General features: G+C 38.0%; 1 protein-coding gene and 1 long non-coding RNA gene across 2 annotated transcripts in view; one reads left to right on the top strand and one right to left on the bottom strand.

Moving 5' to 3' along the window:
- Positions 1-5,434: 5,434 nt before the first annotated feature.
- NVL (nuclear VCP like) overlaps positions 5,435-23,740 on the bottom strand; it is a 43,662-nt gene continuing 25,356 nt past the window's right edge. The window contains exons 19-23 of the mRNA XM_056357603.1: positions 17,692-17,798; positions 13,430-13,506; positions 11,907-11,995; positions 7,384-7,454; positions 5,435-5,694 (exon numbers count right to left, since the gene is read on the bottom strand). Coding sequence (XP_056213578.1) covers positions 5,650-5,694; positions 7,384-7,454; positions 11,907-11,995; positions 13,430-13,506; positions 17,692-17,798 — 389 coding nt within the window. The 3' untranslated portion in view covers positions 5,435-5,649. The remainder of the gene's footprint in view (positions 5,695-7,383; positions 7,455-11,906; positions 11,996-13,429; positions 13,507-17,691; positions 17,799-23,740) is intronic.
- LOC130157709 (uncharacterized) lies at positions 13,513-17,348 on the top strand. The gene is made up of 2 exons (XR_008824979.1): positions 13,513-16,453; positions 17,112-17,348. It is a non-coding gene; the product is annotated as an uncharacterized LOC130157709 (long non-coding RNA).

Below are 23,740 nucleotides of genomic sequence, written 5' to 3'. Positions count from 1 at the left end.
GCTTTAGAGAAATTTGGTATTTTTAAGGCAGATGGAAGACCTGTTCTGTTGAGTGGTGGTACAGATGAACTGCAAAGAATCCTTGCCTTCCCTTTCTACTCGGAAGAAAACTGGCTTTGGTTGAAAGACTTGAATAGGCTTAAGTTGCAAAAACAGTTTCTTTTTAGGCCACTTAGGACTGCTCAATTTAAGAAGTGAAAGGTGGAATTAAATCCCTTTTGTTGATGGTTTAACACAGCGGGATGAAGGAAGGAAAGCATCTTGAAAAAGTTTTATAGCTAAAGCTAAAGAAATTCAGTTATCCTAGATGAATACTTAAGATAACCAGAGTTCAGAGTCAAGATTTTATATTTGGGTTTAGTTATTTGTGGAATCACTGATGGCCCTTACTGTCCTCCCAATGGGTACTGGAAGTGTGAATTCCTGCTTTTAAACAGGACTGAAGTTACCATCTCTTGTTTAAAATGGCAAATGTTGCTTTAAGGTGTTCTGACTGATTTTTCACTTCAAGAGCTGCAGAGTAGTGGGGAATTCTGAGGGAAATACCTGCTTGCCATAATCTTTCTGAAACACCTGCTGGACTAGGTTAATTTGAGCCAATGAGACTTAAGTTTGGATCTAAGCAATGGTCTGATTCTCACAAGTATTGGTAATTATCATTTAGTTACATAATTCCTGTGTAATGCACAAAATGCCTTAGCAGCTAACTTTGGTAGCAGGGATTCTGCCAGAGGCAGATCTCTGAAAGTTACCCTATATTGCAGTTCCATCCTTAAAAAAAAAAACACCAGACTTAAAAGCAGGAATGAGGACCACCTGGACTTACTTCACTTGTGTTTGATATATTCTAAATGAGTAACTAGTTTTCTCTGGTCATACTTATAATGTGGTGTTCAGTCCAAAGGCATGGCACAGAAACAAGAGATACCACATTTTGGTAAAAATACACATAAATAATATTGTTACTGTTTTTTTAAGGAATTAAGTGATTTTTATTAGTGCTATTAAAATATACCTGGCAGAAACAGGCTAGTATAATTTTTGAATTTATCTGAAAGTTGCAGGGAGCTTTGAATAACCAGCGAAGAATAAATTAAACCTAAGGAGCATTCAGAACCCCTACAGTTAACCCAATTATAAACTTTTAAAAAATCTGTTCAGATGGAATGAGGTAACTTTGGCATTTCTATATGCTTGTTGGGGTTTGCTCCTCTCTGTGTAACTAAAGCATTTTACTAATTTGTCCATTTGGCAAACCTCTCCTTTATGTGAAACCAACCAGGAGTTTAACTGTCAAAACACAGCTGACTTTGGGTCAGTGGTGTTAAACACATCATCCAAGTGCTACAGGAGCTCTGAATCCCCGTCAGAACTTTGTTCTGAAACGTGTAAGCTGCTCAAACTGCCTTGCTGCATGGCTTTAACGCCCCCATCACCCCCACCCCCCAATTACTTTAAGCTGATTAAGTGGAATAAGTAATGCATCCTGGAATCTGATCATACTAGGCATGAGAGTTCCCACAGGACAAGCGTGGGCATATTCCTCTTTCAAAACAACTCTTGCCTCTGGTGTTCTTGCTTTGCTGTTGAACCTGTCTGTTCCACAACAGTGGCTAATTAACATGTTAAATGGATGCATCTTTCTGGCTATAGAGCTCCATGCTTTCAGATCCTGGGCAAGACATCCTACCTAGAACCAGAAGTCAGTGGAAAAAAAAAAAAGACTTCTGGTTCTGTGTCTCGGAATTCCTCTGGCTAACTCTTTAAATGTCACCAGCAAGCAGGTAACAAATACTTAAAGTCTACAGATGTTGAGAAATGGATCAATTCTAGGTGAATGGACACTTAAATAATGAGCTTGGTGATTCACCTCTGCCTCCTTGGCACTTACTCTTGTATCAGATGAAGTGGCATGCCATAGCAGAACTTAAAGCTGTTCATTCCTTTTTTTTTTTTTTAATGAGGTTCAACAACCAATAATGTCAATGCTATCTATAGATTGCAGGCTGCCTTACCAATCCTGTCAGACAAACAGGATTGCTTTTGGGTAGCAACCTTGTGTAAGTGGTCTGAGACACAGCTTCTGGAGACTGTGCACCTCTGTAACTTGAAAGTTTTTCAAGATGTAAGGCAAAGCAAGTTCTGCTGTTTTAGCTTGCCCATTGCAAAGCACATGAGGTGCTTCTGGGTCTGCTGAGATGGTTTTCCTAGGACTTGCTGAAGCAATCTGATGAATAGGTGTGTCTAAATCATACAGGTATGCCTTTAGTACAGCAACTTGCAACTCTGTACACAATTATCTCTTCTCTATCAAATCCTCTCTTTCACAATCAAGGCTGCAGTGGTACACAAGACTTCAGTGAGTGCAAAGATGTTGAAAAGTCTTCCTGTTGAGCCAAGAATGAAGACAGCATTTTTTTTTTTTTCTGCTGAGTTCCCCGCACACTCTACTCCCTATCCAAGCTGAAGTTAGCATCTAATGTGCTCTGGGACAGAATAGTTATTGTGATTTAGATATGTGGCTAGCTTCAGGAAACGGAAGAATGGCATGATAAACAATTTCTTGATCTTCTCACAACAAATGAGATGACTGGAGGGTAAAACCACCTCTAGGCATGTCTGCTAGGAGAGGTGGTAGCTGTATATGCAGAACAAAGTAGTATTCTCTGTATTACATGAAAAGGCTTGTTCCTTAAAGGAATTCCCATTTTCTGTGTACAAGGGATCTTGCATTTCTTAACAAGTTGGTTTTTTAGTGGTAAGTACTATAGCCTAACAAGAATTTCCCACAAGAAAAAGTAGCAGTGTGGGTACGGTGCTTTCTTGCATGAGCTGTCAAATTTAAGAGTTCAGTTGCCTACCGCTGTCTGCAACTTGATGCACATGTATCCCCGACAAGGTGAGCAGACAGGATACGATGTGTGACTGATCTGGCTTTTTCCATGTTTCAGCTTAACTTCAGATTCTCTTGTAAATGCAAACCCTCCTGCACCCCACTTCCTCTTCCATGGTTGCATATTAAGAACAATCATCAGACACCTTGTAAATTAAATCTGCTTTGTGTTGGAACTCTTGACAAGACTATATTGTTATTACTACTTAAACAGTAATGCTGTTATTACTACTGCTCAGATACTGTTTCCTCCTTAGTCTATCTTGCTTTCTTGCTCTGTATATACACAGGAATAGTACCATCATAAGAGGAAAGGAGGAGAGAATTCTTTGGTGAATATGCCAGGGTTTGAGGACTTTAGTACTTGATAAACTCATCAACTGCAGCTATCCTTAAGTATGGTAGCAGGATTCTCCTCATATATCCATAAAGGAGAAATCATTCACATGGTGACTTTCAACTGCAGAGTGGCTTGCTTGCCCCTAGCTTTTTTTTTTCCCCCATGAAAAGATGACAAATTCCTAAATTGTATCACTGAAGTTGTATCACAGTTAGACCTTTTTTGATTTCTGACTTGAAGTTTTATATAGTTTGTTTTGAAACCAATGCATGCCACAGGCAAGTAAGAACAGTGATGGCCTTTAGAATTAGAGTATCTGTGGTTAGGTGACAGATTTAAAATTTATATTTGAGGTATTATATACTGTTTTCATGGGGCTGCTGCTTGAATCCTCTTTCATGGGTCAACTCACAAACACTCAAGTGAATTGACTGTATTGCACTAAGTTCACAGCTTGCTTTCACATAGTTGCAGCTTCCTATAAAGAAAAAAGCTTTTTACTTAAGGTGGTAAAAAAACCCTGTGAAGGTGTAGACTTGGAGCTAAAACAGGATGAAGTTTGTGTAATGTAGGTAGTTCTTGTACAACTCCATACATAACATCTAGGCATGATTTTATGTTAAAATTAGTCACTTCACTGATATGTACTAACTGTACTGCCTTACAGTAACGAACATTCACAAGTGAAACTAAGATAAAATCATGATCCTTCATCTTGGATTTCTGGGAATCACGGTAATTGCTGAAGCTCCCAAGCATGATTTATAATTACAAGCAGACACATCATCTTCTGCTTCATGTGCAGGGACTTTGTTAGTCATATGGGCCACAACTTGAGTCACTCCAGTCTCGGACTTCCCTAGAAGAGGGAGGGAATATCATACCATGTTGTGCAAAAATCACAGTGGTAAGTAACGTGCTGCTACAAGTGTCAGTATTTTTAAAACAAGTCTGTGGTGATTAGTTATTTGTCTTAGCCTTCCCCATCCAGCTTTGGGAAAAATATGGATGATCTTTTGTCTGATTCTTCTCTGAATTGCCATCTAAGATGCAAGGCACTAATCCCTCTCAAGGTGAGGTCAGCCTTAAAGTTGGATCTGGCTGCTTGTGGTTACATCTAGCAAAGCATGGCCATTTGTTTAAATTAATTGGGATTTGAGCTGGAGACTAAATGATCTCTTCCCTCTTAAACAGTTATGTAGGGGGATGCCTACACAGTAAGTGTTGCTTACAAAAACTATTTTACTGTTTTGACATGGAAATTTCATTAATTTTTAAAGTTTAGTGTTATTAAACTTAAGACTTCAAAAGTTGCTAGCAGAATTAATCCATTTCCTTTTCTGATCTCCTTGAATGATGGTTGTAGTGCTTTTAGGAAGAACAAAACATGATCAAAGAGAAAAACTGACACTTATAATTTAGAAGTTTTGCAGAATGGTGGTGGTAAAATTAAAAAGCTATGAGGACTTGTAGGCTTCAGAAATTAGTTGCTTAGTATCTGTCACACTTCAGTGTTCTGTCTTACTTCCCAGTCTGCTGATACTGGAAGTTATCTGAGTTATGACCCTCTTTCTAAGATAAAATTTCTTGTAGTTAAGAAAACTACCAACCCTCTTGGCCTTAAAACAGTATTACTTTCCTTCCTCCAGAGGATGTCAAAACACTTGTTAAGAAATTCCAATCTGTAACAGAACTTCTTCTTGTTGCAGATTTGTCCATTAAAAAAACTAAGAGTTATGTAATAGGTGGCTTCCAGTGTTTCTTAGGTGGCTGTTAAATCATAGTATCACAGTACTTCTCAGATTTCCAAACTTTACTCTCTTGTAGATAACTTCGAGACAGCCTGCCATCTGTGGATAATTTCCTTTGATAAGGTGAAGGGAAGCTGTTAGAAGCTCTGAGAACCTGTGCTGGCACAATCATAATGTGTTACTATATTTGGAAAAGGCATGAGTAAGGGTATGGTAACATACAGTGCAGCACTTCCGCAGCCTGCTTTCACAGCTTTGTTCTCCCAGGGATTCTGTCAGTGTCCTCGTTCTTGAAAACATAGCTGTCTTCACCCATAAATGAAAATGGCTATTTCAGCAGTGTAGACACTCTGAAGGGTAAGCCTCTCTGCCTCCAAGGGTACCAAATATGTCAGAAAGGTATGGGCTCTTTAGCACTGAAAGCATTTATGTAAAAAATGTAAGTGGTGATAAGCAGGAAGTGTTGTATCTTTTATTTAGGAAATTGTTAACTTAAGGATGGTTTAGAGCAGTAGGTTATGATGACCTTTTTTTCAGGTACAGTTTAAAAAGTTGAAAGACTTTGGTATGGCTTCTTTCCAACCTGTCTCTTGAAATCAGGCACAGATATTACAAAACGTTCCACCAATGCAGAGTAAGTCTCTTTTGGGAATTGTCCAAGTGTATCACCTGCACAGTGACTGATGCAGTTCTTCATACATTATTTGATCCTAGCAGTGCCAAGAGGAAAAAATACTTCAGAATGGTTAAAATCATGCAAAGTATAAAAGTGACTTTATATGTATTATTAACAAAGTGAAACAAACCAGCTGTATCGGCCACTAGCTGTATTGTCAAACATTTACAAATAAGAACTTCAATATGGCAAAACCCCACTACCCTGGTTCGTAAATGAAGTTCTCCAGCACCAAGGATACCTAATCAACAGAAACCTTTGCCAGAGTTCTTACTATTGCCATGCTAGGTTTGGATTACAGCTTCACTAAGTAGTACTGCCCTCTTTACCAGGAGAGCTGCTGAACTGACACTTTACTCCCCCATCTAGTTCTGCCAAAATGAAAAGAGAATATCTTCTTTTGCTAGTCTAACTTAACTATTCCTTAATTCTTTTCACTAGTCATTCAGAAAGACAGTTTTGAGGAAGAGAATACTTATGAGATGTTAACTTCTGCTGAAGTAACTGGCTTCCAAAGGTGATACCTATCCACAGCCTTAACAGCAACTTACTTTGGTTTGTCTCAAGTCAACCAAATTAAATCAAAAACAAGTTAATGAAACAGCAGATGTGCATGGCAGGGAAAAGTTAGAAGGACAAACTCAAGTGAGATGCAGCTTTGTTTGTTTGTTTGTTTCTGGTATCCATAGGAAGGTGTATAGAGAATTTTTGTCAGATTTAATTTAGCAGATAGGAAGTAGCATCTGGAAATGGGAGATTATTATCTTGTACTCCAAAAGATAGTTCAAAATACCTAACTGCCAATTCTTCAGACTGATATAACTGAAAGAGGGCTCTGAGATGTGATATTTAAGCTGCCTCTCAGATGCAGAATGATATTTCTGGTTGATTTTTACCAGTGATTGCTATGTTAGAGGAGATGTTTTAAGTTTTTATTGCTGTTGCTTCTGAATACTTTGCTTAGTGATTAGCAAAAGGAGAAGGAAATGACAACCAGCACCACCTTTAAAGCATCTTGGAGCCAAAGATCACTCTTAAATTTCAGAAAAGGTCACTGACCATCAACATACAATAGTAATGAAAGGAAATAGTTAAACAGTTAACTTCTCAATTATGGTAATTAAGATTATTAAACAGTTTTCCTTTCAGTCATTAAAAAGAACAGGTCATAAGGAAACCTTTAAAACAAACTTCCTTGACAAATGCAAATAATAAGACTGATAAGCAACAGCCTAGATAAGTGTGTTTTATGTCCCATCTCAAAATCATGTCTCTGGCATATTAACAGAAATGGTTGAAGAGAAATCTCTGGTTGTCACATCCATCTCTGGGTGGGTGCACTCTAAAGGCCTTACTTCTAACTTAAAATTCCAAAGACCTAAGAGGCTGGGGCCAGCTCAATAACTAACCTGGGAATGTCAATGAGAAATCCAAGGTGCCATACTAAAAGATAACCTTGATAGCATGGTAATAAATCTACATGCAATGCATCATCTGCAGCTGAGAAGGGAGACTTTAATTTCTGAGCTAGTGGAAAAAAAAAACAAACCACCCACCAACAAACCAACCACACATCAGGCTTGTTTAATGCAGAGACAGGTACTGTCAATTTGAAATATGTGCAAGTACACTGCAAGCTTAACTATTCCCACCAGTCTCCAGCACAAAGATATTATCCTTTCCAGGGGAGTAATAAGCCTTACATACTTGAAGCTTGTCTTACCTTTTTGGATACTGAAGATTTCACTTTCCTAAAAGCATCTTCAAAGTGTTTACGGGAAATCTTGATTTCTCCTTAAAGGAAAAAGCAAAATAAATTGCTAAAATTGCAGGCAAGTAACAATCACGTAACTGTTGCACTTGAAGGCAGCGTTCATGAAGCCTAACTGCACATGCTAGTCAGCTGGATGACATCTAATTCAGTAGTTATGAACACCTGAACTCATATTTTATGTAGCTTCCTGTCTTTGATTTTAGACAAGATCTTAATCCCTCTATCTCTTGTACTTTACGCCAAAGAATACTCACTTGTTTCAGAAAGGTATTTTAGGTATTATTATTTCTATCTGCAGATTGAGAATGAAATTCTCAAAGATGCTGAATTAACTGGATTTGATGTAAGCCAAAGTTAGAATTAAAGTCCTTTAACCCTTCTGGAAGTGAATGCCTTGAATTCTGCTGCCTCCAGTTCTGGGCTTTTTTTTCTATATGTATTTAATATTAAGCATCCCTACAGGGTCTTATTTAGTAAGCACCTAGAAAACTTTTTGTTATCATTCTAATTCTACAGGATGCTCAACTCCTAAACCATTGACTTCATATCATTGCCTCATCTGGCGTTACCCAGAAGTGCTGAAAGCTTTTATTTTTACAGCCTCCTGTGTTTAAGTTTATGCAAATTGCCCTTGACCTCAATGCAGCTATCCACAGTAATTATTCCTAATCATAACCTTTTGAAGAGGGTTGGTTTTTTTTTTAGTTTGCTAAAATGTAAAAGAAATCATGGTTTCATCTGCTTTCACAAGCAAGTGCCTTATTTTATCTAGACTTAAGAATCCCAAGATACCACTACTATACAGATGCATTACAATGCTAACAGTATGCACAGGTATCAGATGACAGAGGTATGTAAAGTATGTCTTTAGAATCTGTTTGGTACATTGTTAATGTATTTCATTAAGACACTTTTTACTTCCACAGGTATGTACTGCTACCTTTGCAAACATTTTTGTGATGTGAAATGGGATGTGCCAACATGGAAAAAACTGTTAAAGATTCCTCATTAATATATCTGATGTCTCAGTTTAACAAAAATCTTCTGCTGATACAGCAAAAAACTATGCAGCAGATGGAAGGCACTAACTTAAAGCATTACAGCAAGTAGTCATAATTGTAGAATACTTGCTTTAAAAGTAAAGGTCAAGTTTTACTGAACTAAACAAAGAGCAGCAAGGTTCTATATGTCAGTTCTCTGAAGCTCTTATATAAGATTCTCATTAGCACATTAAGTTATACCAATATAAATGAAGATTTAAAACTAAAACATCAGCATTTTAACTTATTTCCCCAAGGAAACACTACTTATATTAAGAAATGTCTTTCACAGGAGCCAAATTACTTTGAGTCATCAAAACACCACAAAATGAAGCTATGAGAATTTTGCTTTCCCTTTTGTTTACTGTTAACTTTTAAATCAAATTCTGAAACAGTATATAGCCTCAGAGCTATAGGGAGAGAGGAAAGGGAAAGGAGAAACCAGCATTCATCAACTAGGAAGATCAGTATTATTGAGGACATGGTTATCAGAAAAAGTAAAGGTGAAAAAGTATGATGCTAATGCAAGAGTATTAGCTATGGCTAAGTATAAGTGCACTTCTACCTACTGTTAGTAGTTTAACTCTCATTGGAAGTCATAAATCTCATTGGAAGTCAAGGCTGCTTCACGCTTACTGCATGATAAAAGTGGGCACAATGCTTCCTCCTGTGGATAATTTAGCTGTCAATCTATACCGTGGCTACTTGTACTAACACAGTCTGCCTTGATTTCTGAAGACAAAACCATTTAGTCAGAATAAGTAGGAATGAATATTTTATTGTTTAAAACAATTAGTATTGATAGATTAATGATTAAGTATATCATCAGGTATAATCTTTTCAAAATAAGACTAAGTACTTAAAACACCAAATATGAGATTTTCTATTTACATAGATGAGTGAAGGATGGCTGGTTCTCTTTACTATTAATTTGAAAGTATCAAACAAGGACCAGATCTTGCTTTTCAAATTCAACAGCAGACATACAAAACTTTTAATTAAAATCTCACTTGTTAAACTACACTTGCTATAGGGAGTCTCAAACTCTTTGCTTAAGGTCAGCTTTATAGATGATGCAGGTGATATGGAGTCACTTTTTGTATATGTTTTTTTAAAAGACAACAAGGGACATCTGGGATAAGGCCATAGTTTAGAAGGTCAGGGAATTCTCTGTGTTTGTCTTTGCAGCTGAAAGTATCAAGAGATTCTCATGCCCTATACATCCTTTGTAACTAGATCTATTTGAAATAAATATAAAATATTAAATTACAATAGGTCAGTTAGGACGTTAACAGTAAGTCACCAGGACCAGATAGTGTTCACCCAAAGGTTTTAAAGGAACTTGTCTACAGAACTGCATCATGTAACTTGTTACAGCCACCAGAGGACTGGTAAACCCCAGAGAATTATAGGAAAGATTGTTCAGTGGACTGAAAGCTGATTAAAGTATATGAAATAAAGCTTAAGGCTTAATGGTCACTTTTCAGGATAGGGAACAGGCAGCAGTAGGGTCTTCCTCTGGCATTGATGCTGAAACCGGTTTTATGCAGCATCCTCATGGGTGGAGCCAAAAGTGGAAACTCCAAGTTTGCATGGGATATTGAACTCTACTGGGAAGTCAAATGCTGGGCCAATGATGGGGAACACCACAGAACTAAAACTCTGCCCTATCATTGTTAGAATTCCCCCCTTCTTCCCCCAGACAAGTTACAGTATCTAGCAACTCCCAGCCTACAGTGACTAACATTATCAGCTCTCCTAGGGCTGTTCAAGTTGAAAGTAGAGAAATATCACAAAAAGTATCCCTTTCCATTTCACTATAAAAAAGTCCCTTCAAGCAAACCACTGCCACGTGTTAAGAAAACCCCCTAGCCCTGAATTTACTCCAGAGGGGAAATATCAGGTATAATAAGGAAGTTGCAACAGTTTCCTATGGAATTAACTGCGCTGGTCTCAGCCCAGTGGCTCCAACCTACTGACTGATGAGGGGACACAGCACCCCTCTACAGTCACTTAAAGAGTATGGGAAGGGAGTCAGTCGTGCATGTCTTTGGTAACAACTAAAGGAAGATGCTCCCCAGCCTGCGTACACACAGAAGAACAAGGTCTCACATCAGAAGCCACCTCACACACTTTCATAGCAGCCAGGGCTGACGTCTTGGAAACCCAAACCCAGGGACATCTCAAACAAGTAGCTGCTATAAACAGGCAGATCAACCTATGCATGTATTATGGACCTGCTGGCTGCCAACCTGTCCATACATTAAGTGCTCAGGCTGCAATCCTAAATGCAAAGGCTGAATTAAAGTGATGAACATCTCTGAAATAAAGCCTGCTTTATTCTGGATGATTACAAAACCAAACAGGATAAATTCAGAAATTTCCATCTCAAATCAAGAGCTTTTTCCATCTACAGCAAGCAAAATGGGTAACTTGAGTCAAACTGAACATTTTTGTAGTTTGTTTCTGCCACGTTCCACCGTAAGTGAACATGCTAGTTCCCTCAACACAAGAAATACATTCTCCTCTGTTAACCTAGTATTAAAAACCAGGTAAGACTGGATGTGTACTAGATCAAAAAGAATGATTCAAAGCCATTAAAATTCCAGCGTGCTTCCAAGGTCATAATCTGAAAAGTCCCAATTCCATCTTAGCTTTGTGTTTTGACTTCAGGGTAAATAACAAAAAAATTACTGGAAAAAATCTAGATACACAGACGTTTTATATAAAAGAGTTTCAATTTCCAATTATATTTTCCTATCTGCACAGAAAAACTAATAACTAAAACCAGAAAAACACAACTGAAAACAAAAGTGCAGAAGAGATTGAAAGGTTAGGCATTGTACTTTAAATAATTTATAGCTCCCTGTTAAAAGTCCTGGCAAGAGCCATTGATGAGCTAAACACCAAAGATCAAAAAAGTGGTACTCACATTTTCGTAGCGCCGTTACTACTAGATGCATGTATTCAGTTACACAACACAATTGCGTGCTAAAGGTACGTGATCAGTATGTGTGCAGTTAATTGCAGGTTTGAGTACAGTTGTAAGTAGTACAATTAGTCCTCGACCGTGATGTGGAAATTTGGCAGAGACTTATTCAGTCTAGTATCTAAATTGTCAGTTTGTACTACCATTTAACATAAACTTTCCTTTAAGGTTACAAGGTTCAATTCTTTTAGAAAAAAATTCTATGCTGAACCTCTAGCATAATGTTTTCCTGTACTCTCCCCTACATCTACTTCAAAGATGCTTATGTGTTCTTGAAACAAATCTGACTTAAATTTTATTTGGCTCAGAAGTCAAACATTTATGTAAAGCATGCACACCTTTATGCTTGGCTTGAACTACCTTAAATACTTTATATTTCATTTATATGAACATAGAAATATATGGACATTCTCACTGTTAACATTTTTGTAAAGCTTTCTTACCTTTCTTGCTTTGAGTATTCTGCTGTGCCATTTCCTGTCTCAAGGCACAAATCGAAGCCTCTCGCACTAGAGCAGAAAGGTCTGCCCCTCTACGGATACAAACAGAATAGGTTATTTTAGGATAAATTTCTCTCATGTTTTGCTGATGGCATATAGAAAGGTAAGACACTACAAATCAAATGACACTAAGAGTAGTTGTGCTGTTGTAAAAAATCATCTTAAGAACATTGGAAAAAGGTCCAAGGACTACCCAGTGCTGCAACCTTCATTATGGAGTGACATCTTCCAGATCTTAGCCACAGATTAAGATGAAATAAATGAGAAGCAAGGGAAGAGGCAAAACCCATACCTAGCATCCTTAAAAATGCCAAAGGATTAATATTCTGCCACTTCATGAGAACATAGTAATTTTATTTTTTTTAAGTTGCATGAAAGATTAAAATCAAATCACCTGTTACTAGAAAAGGGAGTTGCCTTGCTCAAAGTTGCATCAACAGTCGACATGCTCTTAAAATAACAGTATCCACAAAAAATGGTCACATCTGTCTTTCTAAATACCTGTTTCCAGTTTCCAGCTCTTGAACTTTTCACAAGCCTTTAAACTGGTGCAAGTCATTGAACCAAAGAAAAATTTCACAATTAACTCCCCATGCTTCATTTCGGGCTGCTAAGGGTACTGCTGTATGTAAAAAAAAAAAAACCCAAACCAAACCAACAAACAAACCCCAAAATACAAATCCAAACACAACAAAAAACCAGAAACAAAACAAAACCCAAAAAACACATGCACCACAAAATCAAGACAGTGAGTGAAAGGGGCAAAGAAAAGTACCCATCTTTCCCAAGTATGAAAAAATGACAAACTAAAAATCACTACTGGGGACAGCCTCCATTTCTAAGATTCAAACGCAATATTGTGCCAAACAGCATGTCATAAACCTTATCTTTTATGAACTCCAGAAAATCATTTAACTATCATTTAATAGATTAAAGCTGTTTGAAGTTTTGTAGAATGCAACTGAAAATTATTCTGACAGACATGGCTATCAAGCTTTCCTAAAAAACCCCCACACCTTGTTATTCCCAAAGCACAAGTCAAACTAGGCTCTCATTACTTTGTCAAACACATTGCTTTCAACTGTGTGACAGAACAAGTTTGTTATGGTTGTTTAACCAATTTGCTTTCATCATCATTGTATATGGGTCCACAATTTAGAGGGCTCTTTTATCCTCAGATTATGCAAGAATTACAAAACAAAACCAAGGAAAACCAAGAGGTCTCTACTGATCTGTAATTACAACACGAAGAAGACTCTTCCAGATGAAAAAAAGACTAGCGTGCATACCTTCCTATCGACTCCTTGAAAAAAGCACACAAGACAAATAGTGTAAGTGAAAAGGCATATAAACCCTGAAAGTCAAGAGATCCTCTTAGTAACAACAATACAGCACACGTTATCATGCATCAGAAGACTGTTGGCACTGCACATTAAATACTAAGGTCAAAACCAGAAACCACTCACGTATAACAATCACAATGTTGACTGTAAGCAATTTCTTTGAGGTTTACATCAGTATCCAGTGGAGGCCGGGTACCATCCTAAAGGAGTTGAGAGAATATAAAGAAGAAGATAAGAAAACTTCTTTTAAACACATGCAATCCCCAAAGTTATTGTTTCATCAATCAGGAATCATATAGGGGTCTGACAAATTCCCTGAAATATCCACAAATACTAACAATTTTAATCTCAAACTGAGAAAAAGGACAATCAACCTTAGAAACATGTAGTTAGGAAATAAGTAATGCTAAATTTTAACTTAGGCACAAACAGATTAGATTGTCTCTAAGAAAATGACAGCCAGCCTGTCACAGGGCAATGCAACACTGAATGTTCCATACGTGGACATGCCTTAAGTAGCTGGTTATATCAACAGCATTGTTCAGCTGAACTTCCTTTAGTTTTACCCGTGTTGAAATCAAATAGCTAAGCAATAAGCATGTAGATTTATTCTTATCACCTTTAAGACTGAGTTAATTGTATACCTTTTAGGTTCTAGATGTACATTTTGAAACTTAAGTTTTCCATTCTAGATTTCATAAAAGTTTACACATACTGTAGAAATTCCTGTGGACTTTTTGATACTACTCTTCCATATTTTTGTTTCCTCCACAAAGGTCCCACCAGTGGGATTATTTTTGCATTTCCAACAGCAAAAAATATTCAACGACATTATAAATTATATTTGAAACTAGCCAACAGAATTTTCAAACACTGTAAACGTGGAAATCTCCCTATTACCCTTAGGCAACAATAAAGTAGCATCACAGTAGTACACAGATTCTAGATGTTTATAGTATGAAACAAAACCTGAGTTTAGACAGGAAAGGACACTTTTTGATACATTTTTGATGAGTTTCTGGCAGAAACTCAATGGACAGAAATGCAGAAATTCATACAATTCTTTTCCAACTTCTTCAGGTGAACTAATATACCACATATCTACAATATCTTCAAGAGAAATAAAATGTATAGTAACCAGCAAGTTAAAAACCTTGAATACTTAACAGACAGTAGAATAATCATGGACTAGGCGGAGTAAGGGTACAATCTTGAATGAATCATTGCTAGAATACCAGTTAGAAAAAGGAAACTAGACCCAAACCAAAACAACAAAATGCCAAAGGAACAGCCTGATTTTGAAACATCTTGAAAGGAGACTTTAACCTGGAAACAAGGAAGCCTCATACAATTTCATATGGGATACTTTAGTAACTGTTGTACCAGACTGTAAGCCAGAGAGATAGTTTCTCTGCTAAAACCAGATCTTTTGAGTAGCAACATAACGGTGGGTGTTTTGTCCGTCGTTTGATCTGCCTGCTCTGGAGACAAGCTCAGCAGTAAGTGCACCAGAGAAGCTTGATACAGCTTGCAAGAATGTAAGTACACTAGTAACTTAAACCTGTGAAGACATGTTTCTCTTGCATAATTAATATGCAATTTGAAAATGACTGATTTCTACAAGTTAACTGAAATAAAACTTTCACAACAAAGCTTCAACCTACATTAGGCTGTTTGTCTTCCTTTCAAACTATTCCTTGCCTTAACTTCCTTTTCAGCTCCTCATGCTGCCTTTGTAAGCATCCATGTTTTCCCTCAGCAATGATTCTCAGCTTCCACATCCCGTGCAGGGATTTCGGGGAATGCATACCATCACCCAGAAGATACTCACATCAGCACCAAACATTTTGCTTTATCTAGCCCTGAGCACATAAATTTAAGCAAGTGCTCCTGTACTCAGATTTTTCAAATTTCTCTACCTAGAATGCATGGATGAAATAAACAAAACCTAAGGTATTTCAATTAATTTTACACATTTTCTTCTCTCCATATTCCATGTTCTTCTTGCAGAGTACTCCTCTACATTTTTAAAGAAAATAACCACCTATTTCTTGTTCTTAATGCTAGAAATACAAGTATTTGCCTAGCTTTACAAGAACTCCGGTAACTGCAGTAGTAAAGTAAGAACAGCACCAGCCTCATGGAATGAACACGGAAGTGCTCAAGGAAAAGACTAATTCAGAGAGCGTTCATATCTCATTTCTGCTAGCCACTTAATTAATAGCTGAGAAAAAACCAACCTCCATTAAAGACTTAGCACCTCGTTCACTACGAAGATTTATATCAAAAATATCAAGACTAGTATGAAGTAAGTACACATGGAAGTACCTGGCATGCCAAAAATAACAGGGCCTGATAACGAAAGACAGGATCCACAGGAAGCAAGCTGGTAAACACTTTGCAACACACTGCTTGTATCACAAGGCGGCCCACAATCGAGTAAGGCCACAGCAAAGATGGTTTGTCAGCAGAAAACAAATATGCTCTGACAACAGGGTAATGACAAGGTGACCACATCTCATGTGCCACTCCTCTTGGTGTTATCCCAACAGGAAGACAGACTGTAGCCACAAAAATTCCCAGAAGGAGGGAGCAAAGACACTTTTCAGCAACCTCGCCCCAGACTGATGGCAGCTGAAGTAAGCACGATTTTGAACGGTCTGATTCTTAAAGGCAATCTAGAAAACACTTCTAACCACCAGTCTGTCATTGCCGATCAAGCAGAGGCCAAAAGATGAAGACTCAACACTGCGTTCCTTATCCTCGGTGTTGCACACAAGTGATCCTGGCCCTGCCACCTGGATACGTGCATCTTAGTGACTCATACATGGCTGTGACAGTGTGAGCAAGTGAAAACTGTGACCGAGTGAGAGAAATCAGTTTTAATACCACCTTCCCCTCCCATGAAGTCTTGCACTAAGCTCTGCTGCACTATTTTCCTAAACCACTAATTCCAGCAAGAGCACTTCAGACAGTTACAAATCTCCAGAGGTTCTCCAAGAAGAATTTGGGAGAGCAAGACTCAACACCTGTATGTTGAAAACCAGGCCAGATGGGAACCCTGTACCAGAATCCTTCTACTGTGTTTAGGCAGCCTAGTGACTGATCCTCACTACCCACTTCCTCCAGAAGAACAAGATTGCTTGTGTAAGTCAGCACAATCATATAAGCCCAATTTTTAAAGAACACTTTGAGTTATCTTAAAGTTGGTAAAATAAAAAACATAATTCCTTAAAGTACATTTGAAAAATGATTCACGGATGTTACACACAAATTCCCTCTAGGTCTTTTAGAAGGCAACCATCTTTAAGAACAGTGTTGTAAAAAGTTTTAACTGAAAAAATTTATAAAACTTAGCAATAGTAAACCGATATACTGCTAATAGCAGATGGAGGCATACTTATTTTCTTCCCTTCCATGAAGTAATGCACAGAACAAATGAAGGGAAGTCTAACATCCTGAATTAGTAATGAGAATCTGACTTTTGAACAATCGTTTTGGCAGGAACGAACATGCTTGAATGAGTTCTCACTTTCTGAATTCCCCTATGGGATTAACTATTGCCTACACCACGACTTTATGCTTACGCAAGTCAGAATTATCTTTTTTAACAAGTTTGCTAAGTAATTTTTACCACACTTTTCATAACACGGTGCTCTTTTCTCTACAGTGAAGAGGTTGTCTCCTTAGCAGCTCAAAAAAATATTCTGGTAGAACACTTGCTCTTAACAATCAACATTGATCTACTGGAAAAAGTAGGAAACATCTGAGTAATTCATAATGCCTTGTATGATCTTTTTTTAAGGCCTTGACTACTGCTGTACCATACTTGGAGAAATACTCAAGTGGATTTCTATAACCCAAATCTCTGAAGTGGCGGAGTGTGCCAATTAACCACATGGAGGACCCATGAAGGCCAGTATTTTACATTTTTACATTTACTTTGACCTACAGCCTATATCATCACAAGATTCCTTTAATCCTAAAGGCAATTAAGTGTCACAATTACTGTTGAGCAAATACAGCTGGAGCTTGCAAATCATTCTCATGAATGTGTGGATCACCCCCTCCCCCCAAAGGCTTACAAAACACTTCTAGACCCATTACTCACACAGATAGGAATCTTTCAATTAAATCTGTTCAAACTGTGACTATAAAGGCAGCAGCTTTTATGTTTAACAGGTTTGCTTTCCTCAGGATTTATCAAGCCCTTGCAGTCTCACAGAAAATTTAACAGCAGATGTGGCTGACGGTTTATTTTTATGACCTCATGTAATATCTGAAAGTGTTTAATGATTCAGGATCCTGCAATTCTCTTTAAAATTTAATTTGTCTTAAATCATTCCACCAAGCTTCAAGATACGGATTTATTTCCAAATACTCACTTTGGTGATGGTCTTTAAAATAGCAAGTCGATCTTCAGGTGGTGGCAAACCCACATAGAGTGTTTTATCCAGTCTACCAGGACGCAGGATAGCTGGGTCGATTATATCTTAGGAAGAGAAAAAAAAGTTATCCTTTTATGAGGTACACCCTTAGGAAAGTGTACACATGAGAAGGAATACATGCATACTTATACCAAGATTCAAAGAAGCATTTCTGCCACAATGTGAAGGTCTGAGCATTAAAATAGCTGACTGAAATTGTTTCATCTCGGTCAAGCAGCAGCCTCTATTACCCAGTACAGCTAAGCTGCCTCATCAATACCCGTCTCGCCTCTTCACAAATGAAGACAACTCGATCTTTGGCAATACAGTGCTAGACCATTTTTTCCTCTGTTACTGTGCTGGGTTGACCTTGGCTGGACACCAGGTGCCACCAGCCATTCTATCACTCCCCTTCTCAGCAGAACAGGGCAGGAGAAAATAAGATGGAAAAAACCCTTGTGAGTCAAGATAAAGGCAGTTTAATAAATAAACAGCAAAAGTCATGCACGCGGAAGCGAAGGAAAACAAAAGATATTATTCTCTACTTCCCATCAGCAGGCGACATTTGGCCGCTTCCTGGGAAGTGGGGCTTCAGTACATATAGTGGTTGCTCCGGAAGACAAATAACATAAATAACGAATGCCTCCCCTTCCTCCTCCTTCTCTTAGCTTTTTCATCTGAGCAGAGTCATATGGTATGGAATATCCCTTTGGTCAGTTTGGGTCAGCTGCCCTGGCTGCCCCCTTCCAAGGTCTTACCCACCCCCAGCCTACTGATGGGGGGGGAGAGGTCGGAGAGGCAGCCCTGATGCTGTGGGGCACTGCTCAGCAGTAGTTAAAACACTGGTGTGTCATCACCAGCTTTCTACTACCAATACAAGCACAACACTACGAGGGCTGCTGTGGGGCTCGGCCAGACCCAACACACGTACCTAGTAGCATGGTCAAGTGGAGGATTCCGCATGAACTCATAACAAGGGGAAAAAATGCTTCCAGTTTGTTCTGTTAGAAGGACCTCTACCCATATTAACCCTGCCAATCTGCCCGAAAGGCACAGTGATAATTTAAGAATAACAAGTACACAGGGTCAGTCATAAGCATCCATATGTAACCTTAATATTACTAGTCATTTGCATTTCTACTACATATTAATTCTCTAAATGGTGAAATAGGAAACGCATGAAAACACAAAATAGAGCTGCAAAGTACAGAATTTCTTCATCAGGAAGAACTACAGACTTCAAATGTCACTATGTGTGAAGAAGTAAAAAAAAACAAAAAATCATCACATTTCTAGAAAACCATTTAAAGCTTGAATGTAATAGAAATGTCTAGCAGCCTTTTAGCACCACAGGTTTCAATACTGACCTTCCACAAACAGTAAGTCGGGATATAAATATTAAGGACTATGGTACAACAAGATACACAAACCTGGGAAAGGCCTCAATTCCCATCTTGTATTGCAGCACAAACTGCTGGATGATGTTTCTAAATGCTTCTTGATGCCTCATTTCCCCATCTACCAAAACCGATGACAGTACTACTTGCTCTATTTCACTAAGCAATTCCTGAGTCACCATCCCTGGACATAGTGTAGATGTGGCACTTGCGGACATGGTTTAGTGATGGACTTGGCAGTGCCAGGTTGACGGTTGGACTTCATGATCTTAAAGGTCGTTGCTAACCTAAATGACTCTAAGATGTTCATATTACTGTAATATGCAGGATAACAAAGTCACAAAAGCACCCACAGAAGACACAAAGAAAACTGTACTTTTAGAATAACAGACTTTTAAAAAGTTTCTTAAGTTATTTAGATGTGGTAGGTAGCTATTGCAAGAACCTTATCCAAAAGTAACAGTTGAAAGGCACACCTAAGTCTTATGGTGGCAGTTATCAAGGACTCTAAATGAAGCTTCCAAGACCCATAACATCCTCTTGACAAAATGTAGCTAAAAAACTACATGCATTGATGTATATGAAAGGTGATGAACTGGGAAAAGTTAAGCTGCTAATATTTACTGTACCAACATTTTAAAAAAAGAAACACCACCCAAATCCCAAAACAGTAGCATGGAAGCACAGCTATTCCTTCTTTGCAAATGAAAAAAGTTTGCTTAACTCTGTCAAGACTCCAGCTACCTGACCCTACCAAAAAGTGAATCAAGATGACGTTGTGAAGATGCGCATGGTTTTGTTCAAGTTACTCTCTCGCCTACAAAAAGCAGAATGACATGCAGACATTAAAAATTGCTCCACTATCTTTTTCTTGGACAAAAGCAATTCTTTCCTCTGCAAGATACAGTGGTTGTGGACAGTGGTGCCTATGTAGGCAAAAATCTGCTGTTGCAAATGCAATGAGAAGATTGAGAAAAAAAGAACTTGATGCATTAATTTAATCCAGACCAGATGAAAGAAGTGTTAAACAGAATCCCTGCCATGGCAGGCCCAGACATCTTTCTTATATGTCTGTTCACACTGCTATATGATACTTTATCTTACTTTTGGCACAAGTGCACTTTCCTGTTTTTGGGTTTCTGTGGATGGAAGTCTTGCCACATTATTAAGCTTAGATGACAAAGTTTGCTCAATAGATCAGTTACAAGTATCAAAACAAACACACTCCATAGTGATTGTGTTACAGCGCCAAGTACTTGATACTTCCCCATCCTAAAGTTTCAAAGGCTCTTTAAAAATACTAAACCTGATATGGGAAATACTGTTTCCATTTTGCATGCTGAGAACAGGGCACTTCCCACGCTATTTCATCCAACGGTAAGAAGTTAGCAATATGGTCTAAAGATGCATTCATCCATTTGTATGCAAATGATCACACTGCCTGCATTCAGAGTTACCACAACTCATACTTAATCAACAGCAGTAATGGTGGTTTACAATGAGAGGACCACACCAAAGTATAAAACACAGGTCTATGCTCACTGTCTCCTTACGAGTCACTTCACTCTGCTGGTTTAAAGCTGGGCCCAAAGTTCTTGAAAATTCAAGTCACAACACAGAAAATGAGTATTTACTCATTGGTCAAACTCATTGCCCTGGTTTTGGCTGGAATACAGTTAATGTTCTTCCTAGTAGCTGGAACAGTGCTGTGTTTTGGATTTAGTATGAGAACGATACTGACAACACACTGTTTTTAATTGTTGCTAAACAGTGTTTATACTAAGTCAAGAACTTTTCAGTTCATGCCCTGCCAGTGATAAGGCTGGAGGGGCACAAGAAGCTGGGAGGGGACAGAGCAGGACAGTTGACCCAAAAACTGGGCAGAGGGATATTCCATACCATATGACATCATGCTCAGTGTATAAACTGGGGGGAGTTGGCCGGGGCAGGGGTGAGGAACAAATCACTGCTCGGGGACTGGCTGGGGCATCGATCAGCAAGTGGTGAGCAATTGCACTGTGCACCACCTGCTTTGTTTTCCCTGCCCCTCCCCCTTGAGTTTTATTTCTCTGTTGACTCCCTTTTCATTACTATTATTATTATTATCAGTAGTATTATATTTTACTTTATTTCAATTATTAAACTGTTCTTATCTCAGCCCCCAGGTTTTACCTTTTTCTCATTCTCCTACCCATCCCACTGGGGGCAGGCAGTGAGCAAGTGGCTGCGTGGTACTTAATTGCCAGCTGGGGTTGAACCACAACACTCACTCACTCGATACACTTCATAGCTCTTTAAAAGAATTAATAATGCTCCCCTTTTAGGAATTTCAAAATATTCCAATTTGATACATCAAATACAATGTTCTCTCCATATCCATTACCTCAAAACTCATCTAAACAGAGTCAAATAATTTTAGATACATTTAACATTTTAATGAAATTATGATAGTTACCATAGATATCTCTTTCAAAGCCTATTATTATCCCTCAAGTTTGAAAGTGAAACTTGGAAACATGGTAACACACAGCACTTCTTTTCCAAGCAGCTCTCTCACAGAGACAATATACTTCTATTAAGATAAATGTTTGGTTAAAATTCTTCTGCCTTGGTTTTCCGATGTAGTCAATGGTGTTGAGTGTGTTGTTAGAAGACAGCAGTACCGTTTTCCAAATAATATGGCAAAATTACATATGACAACAGAGCATATCCACTCCTTGTTTTGTTTTTAAAACAGACACTGGCCTCTAGACTATTATGGAATATTTCACTTTGCTACACTGCTCTCCAAACTACTGCAAAATTTTATCCTCTTCATTAAATTATATTGAAAGCTTCTTTGTACGAATTCCCGTAATGTGACATTCTATTATCCTATAATAAAATCTGTCAGCCTCACTCTCATTTCCAGTTAATCTTATCTCAACTGTACAAGAGTCGTCAATGTTTACAAAAGTTGAGTGCATCCAGCAACAACGCCTATTGTGCTTAGTCTACCAAACTTCTCCTATACTCACTACAGCTTTTTAAATTATATAAATATATACAAGATCCAGGTCCTCACATTTGTGACGTTCTGGAACATAGTCTCAGAAAACCTTTTAGGGCTTCTGAGCCTCCAGATGAACACCACAGTTAACAGCTCAGCTCCTACACAACAAACTAACTCTACTAAAGTTACTGTGAAAGATACGTAACATTCAAGGGCTGGTGAAATGCAGAAATACAGTCTGTGTGAATCAGAGTTATCACGAATGAAATTGTTCCGTGCCTTACATATTAGATGCTTTTCTTAGATTTTATCTTGCCTTTAATTCAGCAACATGTATAAACAGGTATAAATAAAACAAACAAAAAACCCAAACCAAAACTTTAACTATTGTCAGAGACTGAAGATTATTTTTTTACTGTGTTTCAAAACATGTGGTTCAGGTGAATAGCTCTAAAAAGCTAACAAACTTGCTAAAGAAAAACAGAACTCACTGAAACTAGGATCATGTTCCAAGATAACAGTAGAAGGGGAATTTTGCAAGAATTAATTCAAAAAGCAAAAGACCATGAATAAAAGCAAAGTCATCATCACCATTTATGTCAGGCTTAAATCACTATCAGTTTGTAGTGTTTCCCTCATTTCCTTAGATCCTGTGGTGAATGCTACTGCTGCCTTGGTCAGCATTTCTCTAAAGTTTATAAATGTTCAAAGCCTGGGGAGGTAAGGAAAGAGCAGAAAGCAGCAGTATGCAATACTGCAACTCACACTGGTAACTAAAAAACTGCAGGAAATTACAGACCTTAGTTAACAGTAGTGCTTGATGGTTTTGCAAGTATTTAATCTTGGATTTGGGGAAGGAAGTAAACTGAAAAAGAATATAATTATTCTGACCCATAAAGATTATAACAGGACATGACATTTCTGCCTCTTTTTTTGCTCTCTGTTTTTAATGACATTGTCTGAAGAACATTAAGCTTTTAAAACACTCAAAGTTTGACATTGGTTCTCCATTTAGGTGGAAAGTGATTGAGTTGGGAATACTGCATCCCTGCTAATTTAGCAGCAGTCAAGAAAAATCTACAGAGGACTTTCAAAGTCACTGATTAAGCACAAAAACCATTCAAACATTCTGCTTTTAAGGACAGATCAAAGGCTTATTTCAGCACTGCCATAAAAAGAATTACCACTTGCAGACCATATACAATAAATAAAGAAACCCATCTATTGTGCCTGCCCTCCTGACAAAAACGGGAATTAGAGTGTTCATTACAACAAATGAATTTGGCAGTCTTCAGCCACGGGGTATATAAAACACCACCATTTCACAATAATATCTTGTCACAGGTGCCAACATCTGATTGGACCAACCATGCAAGGAACATACACCTTGATGCCAAAACTGGTTGAATCAATGCTACCCTACTGCTGCTACTATTATCTTTTATAATAGTAGTATTTTTATGAGAGTAGACTCTTCCTTTGGCATGATGGTATCTGAGACTACAATACCCACAACATACATGTCATGAGTAATACCAGCAACCAACCACAAAAGCTACCATGCACGCAACCGCTCTAAAAAAGAAGCATCTTGAAAAATTTTTCCCTCCCATTAAAT

The sequence above is a fragment of the Falco biarmicus genome, chromosome 12 (assembly GCF_023638135.1).
Source record: "Falco biarmicus isolate bFalBia1 chromosome 12, bFalBia1.pri, whole genome shotgun sequence".
NCBI classification, from domain to species: Eukaryota; Metazoa; Chordata; class Aves; order Falconiformes; family Falconidae; genus Falco; species Falco biarmicus.
Note: the sequence above shows the minus strand (reverse complement) of the source record. Positions and strands in the feature narration are given on the sequence as shown.